The 17,514-nt window shown below is 41.2% G+C and overlaps 1 protein-coding gene and 1 long non-coding RNA gene across 5 annotated transcripts in view; one reads left to right on the forward strand and one right to left on the reverse strand.

Annotated features, from left to right (window-relative positions):
• Positions 1-17,514, forward strand: part of tspan7 (tetraspanin 7) — a 92,054-nt gene that overhangs the window by 69,589 nt on the left and 4,951 nt on the right. For all 3 annotated transcript variants that reach the window (XM_067992869.1, XM_067992868.1, XM_067992870.1), the window contains exons 2-5: positions 4,126-4,314; positions 6,200-6,274; positions 7,379-7,474; positions 11,016-11,171. In XM_067992869.1, the coding sequence (XP_067848970.1) occupies positions 4,126-4,314; positions 6,200-6,274; positions 7,379-7,474; positions 11,016-11,171 (516 nt within the window). The remainder of the gene's footprint in view (positions 1-4,125; positions 4,315-6,199; positions 6,275-7,378; positions 7,475-11,015; positions 11,172-17,514) is intronic.
• Positions 12,831-17,514, reverse strand: part of LOC137327249 (uncharacterized) — a 31,112-nt gene continuing 26,428 nt past the window's right edge. For both annotated transcript variants that reach the window (XR_010964406.1, XR_010964407.1), the window contains one exon: positions 12,831-17,369. This is a non-coding gene — a long non-coding RNA (uncharacterized lncRNA). The remainder of the gene's footprint in view (positions 17,370-17,514) is intronic.

The following is a 17,514-nucleotide window of genomic DNA, read 5'->3' on the forward strand; positions in this document are numbered from 1 at the left end:
TTTTTTTAATTAAGTCACATTCACCAAAATAAGTAATTCCTGCAAACATTGTTATCCATCTTAAAAATCAAAACCAAAATGTATCAATTTATTGAACCAATTTAAAGCTGCTCCTTTGTATTTCTGCACAGGTTCCAACCTCTCAACATGTTGCACTGCATGTTAATGGATTAGAAAATACATCCATCTCTCGCTCTCTCTCGCTTTATTCCTAATTCCTTATCAGTTTCCATCAATACACAGAGCAACCCTGTACCTGCACATTTCATTGTACTGCACTGATAAATTAGCCTCTGGTAATAATAACAGTGCCACCTTTTCTGTAGTGAATTACTGCGGTGGTGCATTTCCAGGGCTATCTCTAAGCTGAAGTTTTCAAGCCAGGCTTATTTTTAAGTATAATATATAAATATATACATCAAGATAATGGATATCAGAGAGAGAGAATGGAAATTGTTACATTTTTACAAGTAGTGTCTGCATCCAGTATTCCCAGGCCTGATAAAGGTCCCTTTATTCTCTCCCAACAATGAAGAAAGAACTTGCATTTGTACAGCACCATTCGTGTTCTCAGGATGTCTCAAAATGTTTCACAGCCAATGAATTAGTTTTGAAGTGCAGCTACTGTTGTTATGTAGGCAAACACAGCAGTCAAGTTGCACATTGCAAGGTCTCACAAAACAACAGTGAGATAGATGACCAGATAATCTTTTTTTTCGTGATGTTGGTTGAGGGATAAATGTTGGCCAAGGCACCTCCCCTGCCCTTCAAATTGTGTCTTGGGATCTTCATCTGAACAGGCAGATGAAACCTTGGCTTAACATCTCATCTGAAAGACAGCACCTCCAAAAATGCAGCCGTCCCTCAGTACTGCATTGGAGTGTCAGCCTGTAAGATTCTGATGTGGGAGTTGAACCCACAACCTTCTGACTCCGGGGGCCGCTCTTTCATCATCTCTGGGTCAAAATCCTGGAATTCCTTACCTAACACCAGTGTGGGAGCAGCATCACCACAAGAATTGCAGCAGTTTAAAGAGAAGGCCCACCAACTAGGGATGGGCAATAAATGCAGCCTTACCCGCGTCATCGACATCCCAAGAACAAGTTAAATAAAAGGCAAGAGTGCCTCACTGAGCCAAGCTGACACTGTTCTGACAATATACAGAAATTCTCAACCTCAGAGCATCCACAACTATACCATTATAAAATTTCAATCCATCCCCATTCCTATGCACTATGAGTTGCCTGTCAATTTAGTGATCAATTGATGGTAGTTTCCCGGAGTGGATTCATGCCCACTAGAGCGTTCCCAAACTCATTTCACATGAGACACTTACGGTGACGAGAATGAGGTGACTATCAGCCTGGGTTGCCTTCAAGCTGAAATCTTGGAGGTGAAAAAGGGCAGTATGTTAATCCATTGTACCACATTGTCCCTCCTGTTCTCCTATATTTTTTTCAGGCTTTATTCTCTGTGGTTTATTGGTTCCTGCATATGTGAAGGTTCCACGTAAGACTGCATGGTGACCTGGACTATATTGTGTCCTTTCCTTACAAGGGTTTTAATACTGGACTAAAATGAACATTTCAAGGAACTGCTGCTGGTTTTATTGTCAGTTTTGAATTCAACAGTTAGTAAGAAGTGACTCTAATTAAAAAGTTGAAAGTGTCTTTTCTTGCTTGGGCACTGACGTTACAGCAACATGTCTTCACATGTTCAGCCTTCAGGAAAAAAATGATTCCCCAGAAATTTGGTTTCTCTAAAAACTCAAAAGTAATCGGTTTGTTTAAAAACATGCACCTAGGCCAACAAGAATGTCACCAGGTTGTGCTATACAAAGAAAATATTGTCAAAATATCGCTTATCAGAAGCATTGCAGTATTTTTTTAAAATAAGCATATGATTTATATGAAAAATCTCAACTGTAACATAAATAGAATCATGTGATCACTCTGAAACAATGCAAAGCTTTCACAGAAAAGTTTAATCAAGGCTGCTTTGTTAGAGTTTGGGTTGGAAGCGGCCGACAGTGGTAATTGCTTTTGCACTTTCTGGGTTACACACAGGGCCAGTATCCCTCTGGTACCAGTCAGATGCATGCATTGGACAATCAAATCATTGAAACAACCAGTGCTTATTCGTCAGTACCATACACTACTGTGGTCTGTTATTGGAAGAATGTAAAATAAGGAATGCAGTTTGGGATTTTTGGGGTTCGACCTTTGGTCATTGCTGAGTTAGCTGCTCTCCACCAGGGTGGTTATGAGGGCACATAGGTTGGCCTCAGCAACTTTAGGCCAGATAGGGGAAGAAGTCATCCAGGGTCACTGCTGTTGATTTTTTCATGTGTGACACACACACATATACACACACTACGTATAAAACTGCCTTGATCAAACCTTTTTCGCAGTAGTGTTTAACATGTTACATCATTGTGTGCTCATATTTGGGGAACACAGGAAAAAAAAATTCTAAACATTTTCCTGATTTATAGGAATATTCAGTTCCTGTTTCAAGAAACACCGTTGTTACCAAAAGTGACATCCTCACCAATGATATAATTATTTGTGTTCTCTCTGTCTCAAGTTCAGGTAATTTAGTTGTTATTCAAGCTTGATATTTCTCAGCCTCATCTGATCTTTTCACTACTGGTCATTTGCTGCTCACTTCCATCCTATAGTTTCCCACTACTGATTTGAGATTGTAAATGTGAAACATGGTCAGTGTGAAACTGTTAACATAAGCGTTCGATAGCAATGGAATGCTTATTTTGGAAACTGAAGTGAATATTAATGTATCTTTTCACATGTTGACTAAACTACAACTGATTTGATCAGATGTTACTTTTCAAACTTTTTTTTTTAAGTGGTGCTTTCATTAACTGAAGTTATGGTTGAAAAAGTTAACTTTGAAATCACTCTTTAAACAAAGATATTCTTCCAAATTATGCCAGATCATTATTCAAATCTTGCCCAGATTCTTTTAAGAAACATTATACAGTGTTTGGACGTTTTTCATTCTTAACAGAACTAAGAAAAATGGTCCCTTCTGAGGAGTGAATCAGGCCTGATTAAGATTCCAGTCAACATATATATATATAGATAGAAATTCCTCAAAATTGACAACAAGGAAAAATACAGCATGAAAGGTAAATGAGGCTGGTGCAGTATGCATGCCTCTCAACTGCTGGACCAACTAATCAACAAAATGAGGAAGAAATAACCAAAATCAGGTTCACTTGTTTTTGACTGCATGTAAGGTCTTGAGGCTGCCTTCAGTCTCCATTTGCACATTTCAGTGTATCATAGCAACCCACCTCTTAAGCCTAAAGCTCCTATAAGGGATCTGATTCTGGTATTACACTAGGTATGCTGCTTTTATTCTGCAATTTTCACGTCACTGCAACATCCACTTAGGTGGAATACCAGAAATGCAGTATAAAATAGGCAAATATGCAACACTATGTTGTTAGGCAGACCACTAGTAAGAGTAAAAACAGCTAGTACAAGGTCACACCAAAAAATGTAAGTTTTAAAGTTAAAAACTAATTTTAGGGTCCCGCTGTACCATTATTCACATTCTAATAATTGAAAAGAGCCGAGTATGTCATCAGCGCTCTCCTATTATTAAAAATCACACTGGCAATCAGAAGCCATTAAGCAGCTGTAGTTTTGATAGTGGCTTTTTCACTTGCATTGTGAATGCTGGGATAACCCTCCTCCAACAAGCATTTTCGTACTCTTTCATTAGCGAGGGAGAAGCATCTGACTGAACACCGAATTATCAGTCCTGTTAGTTCAAGAGAGACACACAATTTATTCACCACTTAAATCAGGTTGTCCCAGACAACCCAGGGCCTATGACAGGTGTGGTTGTATGGGTTGCTCTTCTGAAGCTGGGGTTTAATCCTCTATGTTGTGTCATCAAAGAGACGTATAATTTGGAGCACTCGAGCTGTACCATCGCTAGTCTCTCCCTAAATACTGTCCCATTGTGGCATCATTGGAGCTTCATTTTAATGCACTTTCTGTTCTCCTTCAGCATTTTTCCTATCTTCAAAATGTGAGAAAGTAATTCTCCTTTAAAAGTTCTGTGTATGCTGAAGGAGGTTTTCTTCTTTTGCAGATCACAGGCGTTGTCCTATTGGCTGTTGGAGTATGGGGTAAACTCACCTTAGGCACTTACATCTCACTCGTCGCCGAGAATTCCACAAATGCCCCGTACGTACTCATCGGGACTGGCACTGCTATTGTCGTTTTTGGCCTCTTTGGTTGCTTTGCAACATGTCGTGGAAGCCCATGGATGTTGAAATTGGTAAGTAGCATATAAACGGTTTCACTACATTAACGTTTTACTATGTTAAACTCTGATATTGTGCATATCTGAAAAGGCCTTCATCGAAGGGATCGTTATTGAAGTTGTATGCCTCAACTGCTGGTAAAATAAATAATGCAATTCTGTCAATCTGCTAATTTAAGAATGTAATTTGATTTCTTTAAAAAAAAGTCTTTCAAGCATCTTGGCAAGTTTGACATTCTGGTGAAGGTAGTGGGCTGGTACTATTTAAAATGTGGTGAGGGTATGCAGACTGCAGCTGTGTACTTGTTACATCCTCTCCCAGTTTCTCAGGTAGCACATGGTACAATGGCAGACTGACTTGCACATATTTTCACTGATACTTAGTCCTACAGACAGGTTGGAAGGAGGTGTATTAGGGAATCAATTCTTTAGTTTTACTATACACAAAGTATATTCTCAGGAAGGGAATGAAAGGGAAAAACCTACATAAATCCAAAACTGTTTAAAAAAAAAGAAAAAGAAAAAAAACAGCAAATGCCGGACATCTTGTAATCAAACCAACAAATGGCAGAAATACATGGCAGGTCAGTCAGCATCTGTAGGAGTCTGAGGAAGGGAGTTACATGCTACACATTAACCTGCCTTTTCTCTTCGCAGATGCTGTCTGACCTGCTGTATATTTCTCTTTCCAAAACTATAAATTGGGTGGACATTTAGGGTGCCTTTCTCCCTAAGTTACTATAATTTAAACTTTTTTTTAAAAAGTAAGAACTTATTTTCATCTTTCCCGTCCTTGGGTCTACTTATGCCACATGGCTAAGATGGTGAATGAGCAACTTGTTTCTAGGCCTCTGCAGATCCTGCTTTCAAATGACCTATTAGAAGGTGTACAAGACCTCAGTAATATGCATGATTTATTTTTTATAAGCAGCTGACCTTTACTCAGTGCCTCCCGAAAGCAGCAAGGCTAAAGCTATGAACGCAATGGGTGCCAACCCACAGGCCTGAACATGTGTCCCGTCACTCTGTGGTGCACTGAGTTTGTGCTGCAGCACGCTCATATTTAAATGTTGCTTTTTAACATTTGGGCAACTTACCTACTCCCACTGAGATTGATTAAAAATATTTTCCTCTCTTAACTATCCACAGTGAAAGTATGTATTTTTCTGTTCCCTTTTTCTGTCTCCCCACTATTTTATTGTGATTTTGTATGTGCGCAAAATGAAAATGCTGCTTTTTCGGTGGTGTGGAATTCCACTGGTCCAGTGATCAATACACTGTTACCTGGGCTCCCCATGGCTCAGTTGGTTAAGACGGTGAGCAGCTAAGCCATACAAATCATGTGATCCACAATCAGTGCCGATTTAGCTGATCTCGGCCTGTGGTAGGGATGCTGCAGTTGGCCTCAGCACCCATACCACCAGCTGAAGTCAGCTAGGGAAGTAGAAAATCTGGCAGCGTTCTCATTCCTGATAATTAACAACCTGGAAGTGCACGTGTATGGACGTCAGGTGAGGACAGGATTGGGCTCAGCTTGGTTGCTTCCCTGCAGGTGAATAGCCTGCTGACACTCATTGTCTAGGCTCACATATCGAGAAGGGCCACTTGGATGAGGTATAGAAAGGCATCCATAGATCATACCTGATCAAGGAGAGGAGAGAAAACTAACAGCATAGCGAGGGGAAAAAACACCTGTTCTGTGGAAAATCAAAATCTTGATGTTTATCCTATTAGTCTCACTCTGAAACACCCCTGAATGTCTGATGCTACAGTGCTGTCTATGTTTTTTGAGCTATATAGTTTAGCAGAAGCTGGGATTCCATTCTACTTGTTTTTGGATTTATCTGCCCAATGACCTTTAATATCACTAACTTTTAGATTATTGCTTCTCTGTTTGTAGTATGCCATGTTCCTCTCCCTGGTATTCCTGGCAGAGCTGGTTGCTGGCATTTCTGGGTTTGTGTTTCGACATGAGGTAAGTATATTTGTAATTTTATTTGAATTAGGATCACACGAATCCTCTGCCTTATTTCTATCCTGTTCTGCTATTTTCATCCATATTGCAAATATTCCTATAATCTCCATTATATGCTTTATGTACAATGTATTTACTCCAAACTAGCATGAGAAATACAAGAACTAATAATTAGAAATGGATTGTTTCAGTTTAACTCTCCGCTGATTATAGTGCACAATACTGACTCCGTTCAATTATTTCCATTGTATTGTAGCAAAATGTGTTTTAGTTCATCCATTACAAAGATTTTAATTTGACAAATATTAAAATTTTTCTTCCCCCCCCCCCCCCCCCAAAAGATGTTGCATATGTTTTCTGTGGAGCCATGTTGTGCATGGAGCCTGGGTGTTGTAAATGGGAGAGGGAGGGTGAGGGAGAGATTGATTTGTAGCTGATTAATAATTTAAAATGTGACAGAAATATGGCAAAAATTAAAAGGTAAAAATGTAGACACAACATCAGTACTGGAGTGAGCTTCCTACCTCCCCAACTTCACAGTGACCCAAAACAGAAAGTTAGCAACAAATAGGGGTGGAAAGCAGAATGAGTGTTTAGACTTGCAGTGCACAAAAAGGGTACACATTGCAAAATATGACAAACTAGAAATTAGGTAAAATTCAACCCAGTGAATAAGTAACAGCTGCGTCTGAGAACTGAGATGTTTCTTCCATTGCCTATAAATGGAATCTTTATGAAATGAAGATTAGCACCATGTAAAGCCCACACCCTCCATTCTTCCATCATATGCCCCCCCTCCCCCCACCACCGCACCACCATCAGCGGCAGAGCCCTCGGCCACCTATACTGTGGAATTCTCTTCCTCAATCCTTCTGCCTTACTCCCTCTCTCCCCATCTTCAAAATCCTTCTCAAAACCTCTTCTACTGGGCTTTAAGTCACATCTCCTAATCCCGTTCTCTTTTTGTTCGAGTCCCTGACCCACCCGTAAAGTGCTTTGGGATATTTCATTATGTTGTAAAAGTGCAGGTTGTTTTTGAGTAATATCAGCAGCAGCTTTTGTTCTTTGTCCAAATAGTAAATGTTTTGTTTTGTCCTTCCGCAGATCAAGGATATTTTTCTGAAGACTTACACGGATGCCGTTCTTAATTATAATGGAAAGGATGAGAAAAGTCATGCAGTGGATGATGTACAGAATAGTGTAAGTAAATCAGTCATTTATAACAACAGTGTCAAGTGCAGTTCTCTTCTACTGGGGTTGGCAAAGACTATTAGAAGGAAACTGGCTGCAATAAATTACATAGTTCATAAATACTGAAACTAGAGTTGAAAAGTTAACCTGACATAGCTATACCCTGTATTCTGGCATTGCCCATCACTGCTCCTCCACAGTTATTTACTATACGAGATAAATCACTGTGCCGAGGGAGTTTGTGTGGAAACAGTATTTACACAACATAGCTCACAGAGAGCTGAATATTAAAAGATCTCTGGGGTGACAGTTGAGGCATTAGAATTGGCACCCCAGGTTAGGCAAGGTGATGTTATTCAGGGTTGCTGCTTTTGATCACGATCAGCGCCCCCTTTTGGAAGTAGACATATGTTGATGTCAGGCTCAGGTGTGATGCTGTCAAGTCGCTCAACAACAATGAAACTTATTAAAGAGCTTTTAGTTTGTGTGCTTGCTTTAGCAGATGTTTTGGTACAGTGGGAAGCTGTTCATCCAAACAGTTTGAGAAATGCACCTCTTAAGATAAGTAAATAACTGATCTCATATTCATTCCAATATTCTTTATTAAGCAATTTTAATTCAGCAGAGAAATTTGCTCTGCTCACAGATCAGAATATCTCACCAGTATTAGCAAGTTATAATTCTTTCAGTGATAGTAAAGACTAACTCACAGCACTTAGAACTTTTGCTGCCTGCAAAACATCCTGTTTATTCTACAGGAAGGACAATCCTTTGAGCAATAGTGTGGCCTTCACACAGCATGCTTACTGTTATCTGAAGACTTCAGATGTGGTTTTAATCTCTCACTCAACTGAATTGGCACTCTAGTGAGGAGAGAAAAATGTTCTCTGCATGAAGTCAATAGTGTTATAGCTGTGTTACAGCATTTTCTGTAAGACTCACTTCCAGAGCTGTCATCATCGGATGGAAAAGTTAAAAATGCAGTTCATAATCACAAAGAGTGAGACACCTTTCAGAGCTACTTAAACATGGGAATGATTTTATCAGGGAGCCAGGAAGGGGGCAGGGGTGTAGAATTCTTGACGGGAAACCCGGAAGTACGGGTTTCCCTGACGGCCATACAATTTTGACGTAAGGACGTCTTTTTTTTTTGACTGTTTACTGCCGAGAGGCGGGCCTGATTGTCAGGCAGGCCTCAGTTGGATGGGAGAAGAGGGAGGAAGAGAATGCAATCAGGTAAGCCTTAGATGGGGAGGGGTGTCATCGTAGGGGGTGGGGGGGGTGGCGAGCTCAGTCCTCGGGAGGGCCTTGATCGTCGGGAGGCTCAGTCATCGGGGGGGTCGGGGGTCGTAGATCGTTGGGTGGGGGGGGCGGTCCTGCAGATAGGAGGATTGTGGTCGCTGCAGATGGACTTGTTGGGCCTGGGGGAAGCACTCCTGCTCCTCGGCTCACAAGCTGTGCTATATAAACTTACCTGCTGTTTTGGGCCTTATCGCCTCCTCTTACATGGCGTGAAGTAGAAGGTGCAGGAATCCCAGCCCCCAGGGGTTAAAAGCAAGAAATCTGTTAAAATGGAGGCCCACAGCCTACTTGGAAGCTTTCAGTGACTGACCCGCCTCCTAAGAGTGGGTTGGTCTCCCACCCCTTGTCCCGCCTTCATTAAAACCGGAAATGGGCGGGTTGGGGGCGGGTTTCATAATTTAAAAATTTTTACTGCCCCTCCCGCCCCCAACCCACCCGTTTTTCTGAGTTAAAGTCATGCCCTATGTTTTTGCAGAATTGGGGCACATCTTCGGTATGGTGTGTCTTCTACCTGCTCCAAACATGCGCTCCTGATTCCGGCTGATTTTTCTGGCCTTGCGGCCATTTATGGGCTTGTTTCCCAGTCCTTGCCAGGGGGTCTGCCTGGAGTGGGGGCAGAGATTGACTGCGGCAAGCTTCAGAGGCCTGTCACAGCATACGGCTGCTGGCAGACTCTGTACTGCTAGGATAAGTGAGAAAAAAAATCAACTATTTTCAATTTGGCACATAAGCTTATGCAATCCGTTACTCAGTGATTGATTACATAGGCACTTTGGACAATTAAATGGCCCGTGGGCTACCCATAACAGCATTGGACACCAAGGATGAACAGGCGTCCCTTGTATCCAGCATTACTCAGGCACAAACGACAGAATATACATTGGATGATGATGTGCAAATAATAGAAATACATCACAATATGCCTGCCCATGTACGGGCTGACGTATTGTACGCCACTTGTCACTTCTGGCAGGAAATTGCAGGGATGTAGGAATGGACAAGGATGTGGCAGAACCCCAGCTCACCCTATTTCTGCAGAAAAATTGGCCGAGGGGGGCTGGAAATCCCAGCCTATATTTTTAAACCAATTCTCACTCTGAATGAGTGAGGATTTGACACTGTTTACACGGATGAGGTCTGAGGATGCCTAAAGCTCACATCTGCCAGTCTCTGGTATAATGAGTTTGTTCATTCACTTCTGGGCTGCTATACGGAAACCTCATGACAACATGATAACATTGCATTTAAGAGCTCTCTCTCTTTCTGTTTCTTTGAGACCACTGTAAACAATGGCTTAGGTTTTGCTGTAGCAGGACATCTAACGGCATCTGCTGATTGTTAGACTTGCCCTTGCACATTTACCTTTTTTAATTTTTTGCATTGCAAGTTGCTGTAAGTGCGAGCTGAAAACGGCACCAGGAATCCAGGGCATCTGGGACCTAAGTGAACAGGGCAACCAACTGTGTGTCTCTTTAACCCATCAGATTGAAAGATTGAGAAATAAACTGTGCAAGGACTGAGAAGAAAGTGAATTCATCCACTCTAATTTACAATGTTAAATCAGGTACAGAAAGAAAAATAAAGAGAGGGAAAGAAAGATTGGATTAAGAGAGAGGGAAAAATGAGGCAGAAAGAAAAAGTAAAAAAAAAATTGAAATTAATAATTTTAGATTTTTTAAATCTCCAACAACAATTAATTCCTGAAGGAATGAGACTCCACACTTGTAAAAGTCAATTATCAGTGCCAGAGAAGTTGATTGGCAGTAATTAACACTTATCACATCGTTAAAAGGTACTTTGACTTGAAATGACAAGGCATAACTTTCTGTGGTGAGTTTAGTTCATATCTACCGCTCAAATACAGCAACTTCACGCCGTTCAGTGAATTTCAATGGTGAGGCAGGCAGCAAGATGCCGTTTTCACAAAGCTAACGGCGGAGCGGAGCAACTCGGACAGCAACTTTTGGATATTCGCGTTTAATCGTGCATCTGCCCCTCGCCTGAAGTTGCTGTATAATTTGCGCATAAATAGCGGTGAGTGCCATTAGCCTCACCATCATTTTGACAGCAAAATCTGGCCCATTAGGTTTGGTGTTTTTTGTTTTCCAGGAAGTCTTGCTTTCTATTTTTCTTTCTTTCTGTTTTTCTTTCTTTCTTAATCTCCTTCTCTTTCTCTTTTTGATTCTCTCTATTTCTCACTCTCTCAGCAATGACAAACTTACACAAATCAAATGTTTTTCTTTTGCAGCTGCGCTGCTGTGGTGTGCAGAACTATACAAACTGGAGCACCAGCACCTACTGGTCTGAACATGGCATTCCCCGGAGTTGCTGTATAAACAGCAGTGACTGTAACCCAGAGGATTTACGGAACATGACGATTGCTGCCACTAAAGTCTACCAGCAGGTATATTTTAAGCCTTGCCACGGTTTGAAAATATATAGGGAGCTTAGGCCCATTTACTGCAGCAGTGATTTGGATTTTGTATGTACTCCACCTTTATTTTTGAATGCGCAAAAGACATGAAATGTAGTAAAGAAAGAACTTTTAATTATAGTAAGCTCATTCACCTCGGGATACCCCAAATCGCTTTACAACCAATGAATAACCTATAAAGTGCAGTCACTGTTGTTATGCAGACAAACACAATCTGCTCACAAAGTCCCACAAACAGCAACTTAATGAATGACCAATTAATCTGTTTTGGTGGTGACTATATGAAGGAAGAATGTTAGACACTGGGAGAACTTCCTGCTCTTCCTCAACTTGCTTTGGAATTTTAAACATCCACCTGAGCAGGCAGATAGGACCCCAGTTTAATATCTCAAGGCAGATATTCCTGTTAAAATGCTTGGGCATAACGTAAGACTACCTGGGCAGGGTGCAGAGGAAAGTCAGGTGGGGAGGATCACACATCTGACAGAGCCAGCTTGATTTTTCTGCCCAATAATTTAAATATATGAGAAATCGCGTAGATGATTCTGCCCACCCAATTTTCTTCCATCCACCCTGCACAGACAATCCTTTATGACCGAACACTATGGCAGGAAAATCTATCTGATTATCTGAAAGATGGCATTTCTGACAATGCATCACTCCCTCAATACTGCACTAAAGCATCAGTCTAAATCATGTGCTCAAGTCCGTTAGTGGTGCTTGAACAAACAATCTTCTGACTCGGAGGTGAGCATGGTACTAATAAGCCAAGTTATAAAGGATTAATCACTACCAGATTCAATTGACTTCAGTACTATCTTCTGCTGCCCATCCCCCATGGGGAACAGATGCTAACTTCTGTTCGTTTACTTTCCCAACTAATATTTCCTTAGAACTTTTACTAAAAAATATGTATAAAATCATGAGGTCCCTATTGATTCTGTTCTGAAGTTATAACAAGACACATTTTCAGTGTCTGTAAACATAGATGCTGGACATCTGTTTACATTGAGCGAGTGCCTCTCTAAGGCTACCTGTTAGAGCCAGATAACTTTTGAACCCAAATTTAAGTTCTTGCAAAAACAACTTGCATTTATATAGCACCTTTAGCATAGTAAAACATCCTACGACGCTTTACAGGAGCATAATCAGACAAAAATTGACAGCAAGCCAAAAAGGGAGACATCAGGACAGGTGACCAAAAGCTTGCTCAAAGAGATAGATTTTAAGGAGTGTCTTAAAGGAGGAAAGAGAGGTGGAGAGGCAGAGAGATTTAGGGAGGGAATTCCAGAGTTTAGGCTGAAGGCTGAAGGCACGGCCGTCAATGGTGGAGTGAAATGGGGGGTGGACAAGTGGAACTCAGAGTTCTCGGAGGGTTGTGGGGCTGGAGGAGGTTACAGAGATAGGGAGATTGCAATGAAGATCAGTGGGGGAGGAGTGGGGTAATGAGCGGACACTACAATATTTCAGACAACTTGAATTGACTTGCATCATTTAAAACATGAAAAAAAGTGAAAAACCTTTGTGGAAGAAGAAATTACCATTAGAAAATGTTTTAATACAGGTTTTTGTTTTTGATGTTCTCCTGCACAACCAATAAAATGGGACAGCATCGACATGGAATCCCTTTTGTATTGAATTTATTTTTCATTCTGTAATATAATGGTGCTATTACAGCATAATTAATGAACCACTGGGAGGCAATTGTTTGGCCCATTAAACATCAACTGCAATGTTGATGGTCCTGAAATTAGTTGGAAATCAATCTTTTATTTTGACCATCTGTATCCTGATATTTTTCATCAATCTCAATTTCACAGAATCATTTTTGAGAGACTGTTAAATTTTTATTAACCCATTGACTACCAAATTTCTACCCAGTTTTTGAAATATACATCTTCACCTGAAAAATGTAATGTATAAACTATTTAATGTGGTCTTCACTGAAAAGAATGAATAATGATAATTACAATACTCTTCCCCTCTCACGATAGCTATGCACCATCACTGTTCCCTTCTCATTTCAAATGGTTAATGTGTTAAATATACAATGACTGTCCCCCTCCCCTAAAGATAAAAGTGTTATCTTTGGGGAGGGAGATGGTACCTTTATGTGAAACTTGTTTCCACCACTGGTATTTTTCCTTTACTTGATCTTCTGTACTCCGTTGTCACAGGGACACTGCTCTGTTACTGGAATGCTTGGGGGTCTCTGCCTGCAACCATAAGATAACCCTTATTTATCCAAAGTTATTTCCTGGGTTCCTGAGCTGATCTCCACTGCTCTGATGGCTTCAGGGCTGAACTCTGCTGTTGTGTTGGCTCCTGGAGAGAAGTTCACTGCTCTGCTGGCTCCTGAGCAGAAGTCGGCTGTTCTGCTGGTTTCCCAGACTGAGCTTCACTGTCCTGCCGGTTCCCAGGGCTGGATCCTGCCCTGGTTTCCTGCACGTTACTTTGCTCCTCTGTTGACTCTAGGCCCATACTTCACTCCTCCAATGGCTACTGGATCATGCCCATCCCCTCCACCACCTCCTGGATCATTCCTCCATTGTCTTCTAGATCAAATATCAGTCCTCAACAAGCTCCTGAATTGGACTTTGCTCCGTTGCTAGCTTCTCGACTAGACTTTACCCATCACTGGCTCCAAGCTGAACCTTCCCTCTCCTGCTGGCTCCCAAACTGGACTTTTCTCCACTGTTGTCTCTTGCCTAGAAGCTTCCCCCTTAAGACAAGCCCTCACCTATTGGACTGGTTACTTTTCTCCTATCTGCTCCTACCCTATTAATCTTTCTTCCTATACTAAGCTCTTTGCCACTACCCTTTTCATCTAAGGTCTCCCTTTATGTACATTTAAGTGCAGATGTTGGTTGTCATTGCAGACTTCAGCCACTTACTCCCATTTATCCTCCATGTTCTCTGCCATATCCATCATAGAAAAAATCACCGCCAACCTCAGCATTCTCTTCCTCCACTCCTGATGAACATCTCATCCAATTTGCTTCTGGCGAGTTCATCAATCATAGTTCCACATTGTGGCGCCCTTGAGAAAATTCACTTCCTCATGAACAAGGCCCTCGCCATCCATGCCTTCATTGTGGATGGAAAAGGGAGAAGAAGGTATTACTGGAGTCGAGGGAGAGGCAGGGAAACTGGTTTAAGGGCAGCAATTCCTTCCCCCACACTGAAACCTCCCCACCCTGCTACATATTCCATCACTAGCCCGACCAACCCACCATTGTGTAGCTCTTGTTGCCAAGTCCCACCTTGGCCTTTGCCTCTATTCCACTAGCATCTTCTCCATCTTCTCAGTTAAAATCCTTGCCATTTACTGTCCTCTCAAATCCCAAGTCCAGTTCCTTATCGAAATATCCTCTTTCCCTCCTCCCTTAGCCTCTGGACCAAGCAACTCATCTTTGCATATTTAAACCTACATCTATACTCCCCCTAGTACCCTCTCTGCCCTCCTGTCCTCATTAAATCTTATTCTTCGTTTAAACTTCCCCACCCACAGCCACCTCCTTGCTCTCACCATCTCTACTCCAGAGTTCTTGATCATTAAAAAGCTATCTCTGTTTACTTTCTCGCCTCACTACTACACCCTCCTTCCTTCCCCAATCCCATTACCATCACTGTCTACCCCTGAATAAAACTTTTGCCCGCTCCCTCACTAAATCACTCAAATTACCAACTCTCTCTTATCCAGCCTTTCACCCATTTTAATACCTCTGCTGCTGTTGACCTGCTCAACTGCTTCATCACTTCTACCTTCATTCCTACCAAGACACTCACAATCTCCTACCACTGCTGTAGCTCCCGATACAGTTCATCAATGTTACCTTAAGTCAGAGGGCCACAAACTAAAGTGCCTGAAGCAAAAGTGGTCCAGTCATTCATGGCCAGATTTTGCTTGGCCATGTCAAGCATTATTATGCCTCATTTTCATCAGCCAAATCTTCCTACCACTCCACGATCATCCTGGAAGGCAAAGACAACTCAAGGCTCCTTTTCTGCATGACAACCCATTTCCTCAAACCTATATCCTCTCCCACCTCCAATCTTCACCTCCAATATCAAGTGCAAAGAGCTCATGGATTTTGTCCATACTGTATCCCATCCCTTCAGAATTTTAAAACATCGCTATCAAATCACTCCTTAATCTCCTCTGTTCTAACAAAAACAGCCACATTTTTTCAACTCTTTCTTTGCATTTGTATTTTGTCATACCAGGCAGCATCCTAGTGAATCTGCGCTGTAACCTCTCTATTGCTTCAACATGCTTCCTAGTGTGCAGCCTAAAACTGCACAAGTTCTCCAACTGCGGTCTCACTACGGTTTTATATACATTCACTATTATGTCTTGATTTTTATATTTTATACCTCTTGCCATAAAACTCAGGATTCCATTCACTTTTTTTAATCACCATATCCATGTGAGGAGCTACTTTTAATCTCTTGTGAATCTGAACCCCCAAATACCTCTGCTCTTCCACAATATCAGCATTCCCCCTTTCAAAGTAGAATTTTCCCCTTTTTTATTTTTTTACCAAAATCTACCACCTCACATTGAGAAGGATTGTGTGGAAATAAATACTTTCTCTAATATTCCTTTTAAAATAAAATGTGTGCGCTTCAGGTTTGTTGGGCAATGAACTGTAGAGTCGCTGGACTCTGATGAACATTATGTACACAGTTAACAGTTACTGGAGCACTGTGATGAGATGTTGCACTGTTGTATTATAGCTATTACTTTTGTGTTTTCTAAAATAAAATTTTGAGCTTCCCCTACCCCAGCCAAGAAAGCAGACAGCCAGCAAATCAGCTGTTCGGCCTCTGCTGATATCACTCAGCAACCATCTACTACATTATCAATTTTTTACCAACCTCCCACCTTTTGTGGTGGTACCTGTTAGTCTGCTGTATCCCCCAAGGACATATGGCTGAGATTGTAATGAGTGTAAAACCATGACATAGTCTATTGGGGTGCCATTACACCATTCATTTGTCTTTAAAAGAAAGAAATTCAGTGAAGAGTGAGGGGTTTCTTTGATCTTTGCTGAAGACTAAGTCCTTTCTTCAACAGAGGTATTTATGGGGTGCACATGTAATGCTTCTATAATTAACCAATATGTGCTGGCTGCTGGTGACATGGTGCCTCACAAAATTTATCCTATAGTATACCTGGTAATTAATTATCTGAAGGGAACGTCAACAGGTCAGGACATGGAATTTTCAGGCCTATTCTCAGTTGTCCACTGCCATGTACATGCAAATACATTGTTACTGTTCAATTAGTCCTTGCTATCAATTTTGAAGATTATTTTTGTAATTAATGCATTACTAAAAATCATTACGATGAGTCAAGGGACTCAGTTGGTTAAGAAAGTTAATGCCACTTATTATATATTACTGACATTGGTAACTGTTTCAAATTATTACAACACATTCAAATAAAACCGCTATAAGAAAGGTGGTGCGGTGTCACAAAATGATGGAGTACAGTTTCCACCCTTGCATATCACCCTCTTCACTTGCTGAGTTCTTCACCTCCAGCTGTCCTGCTGTGGGCAAGTGTAGCGCATAGGCCAGATGCTTCCCCATTGGCAGATAGGGAGGGAAAATGGAGGAAGAGTCTCATAGGCTGCTCTCCTACATTCCCTGATGGCCAATTACAGACTGGTATTGGCAATGGTTCAACAGTAAATCACCCATCAACCCTTTGGTTAGGCAAAGTGTGTTGATGAACAAAGAATTGGAAATGTTAGGTAGTGGTTTTTTTGTTTCAGAAATTTAATAGTCTGTCCACATTCCTGGTTTCAAGATAACTTTAGTGTATTGGACTGCAAATGGTCACAGTTCCCTCAATAATCCGGTGGGTAAAGGTGCATCCTGGTACAACAATAAACTACACAAACCAGAAGGTCCCAGGTCCGATCTCGGGTGTATGCAAAGTCAGCTGATCTCAGCTGGAGTAGTAGTTGGAACAATGCAATTGAGCTTAGTGCTCTTTTGCTAAGTTGAGGAAAATGTTGGATGACAAGTTTAGGCACAAAATGCCTTCTACAGTCTGATGGTACTCACTATCAAGACTCACATGAAGGATGACCACTTGTGCAAGGTACCAGACAGCTGCAGGCATCTATGGAACCATCCTCCACAAAGTGTCAGCATCTGGAAGGGAAGAAAAATTTAAGAAATTTATGAAAAAGATGGTCATTATCCAATTGGTTCATGGAAATAACACATTTAGGACTGAATAAATATATTTTAATAAGGATGAAATAGAAAATATAATTTACTTGTTCATTGATTTGAT

This window comes from Heptranchias perlo, chromosome 11, assembly GCF_035084215.1.
Source record: "Heptranchias perlo isolate sHepPer1 chromosome 11, sHepPer1.hap1, whole genome shotgun sequence".
NCBI lineage: Eukaryota > Metazoa > Chordata > Chondrichthyes > Hexanchiformes > Hexanchidae > Heptranchias > Heptranchias perlo.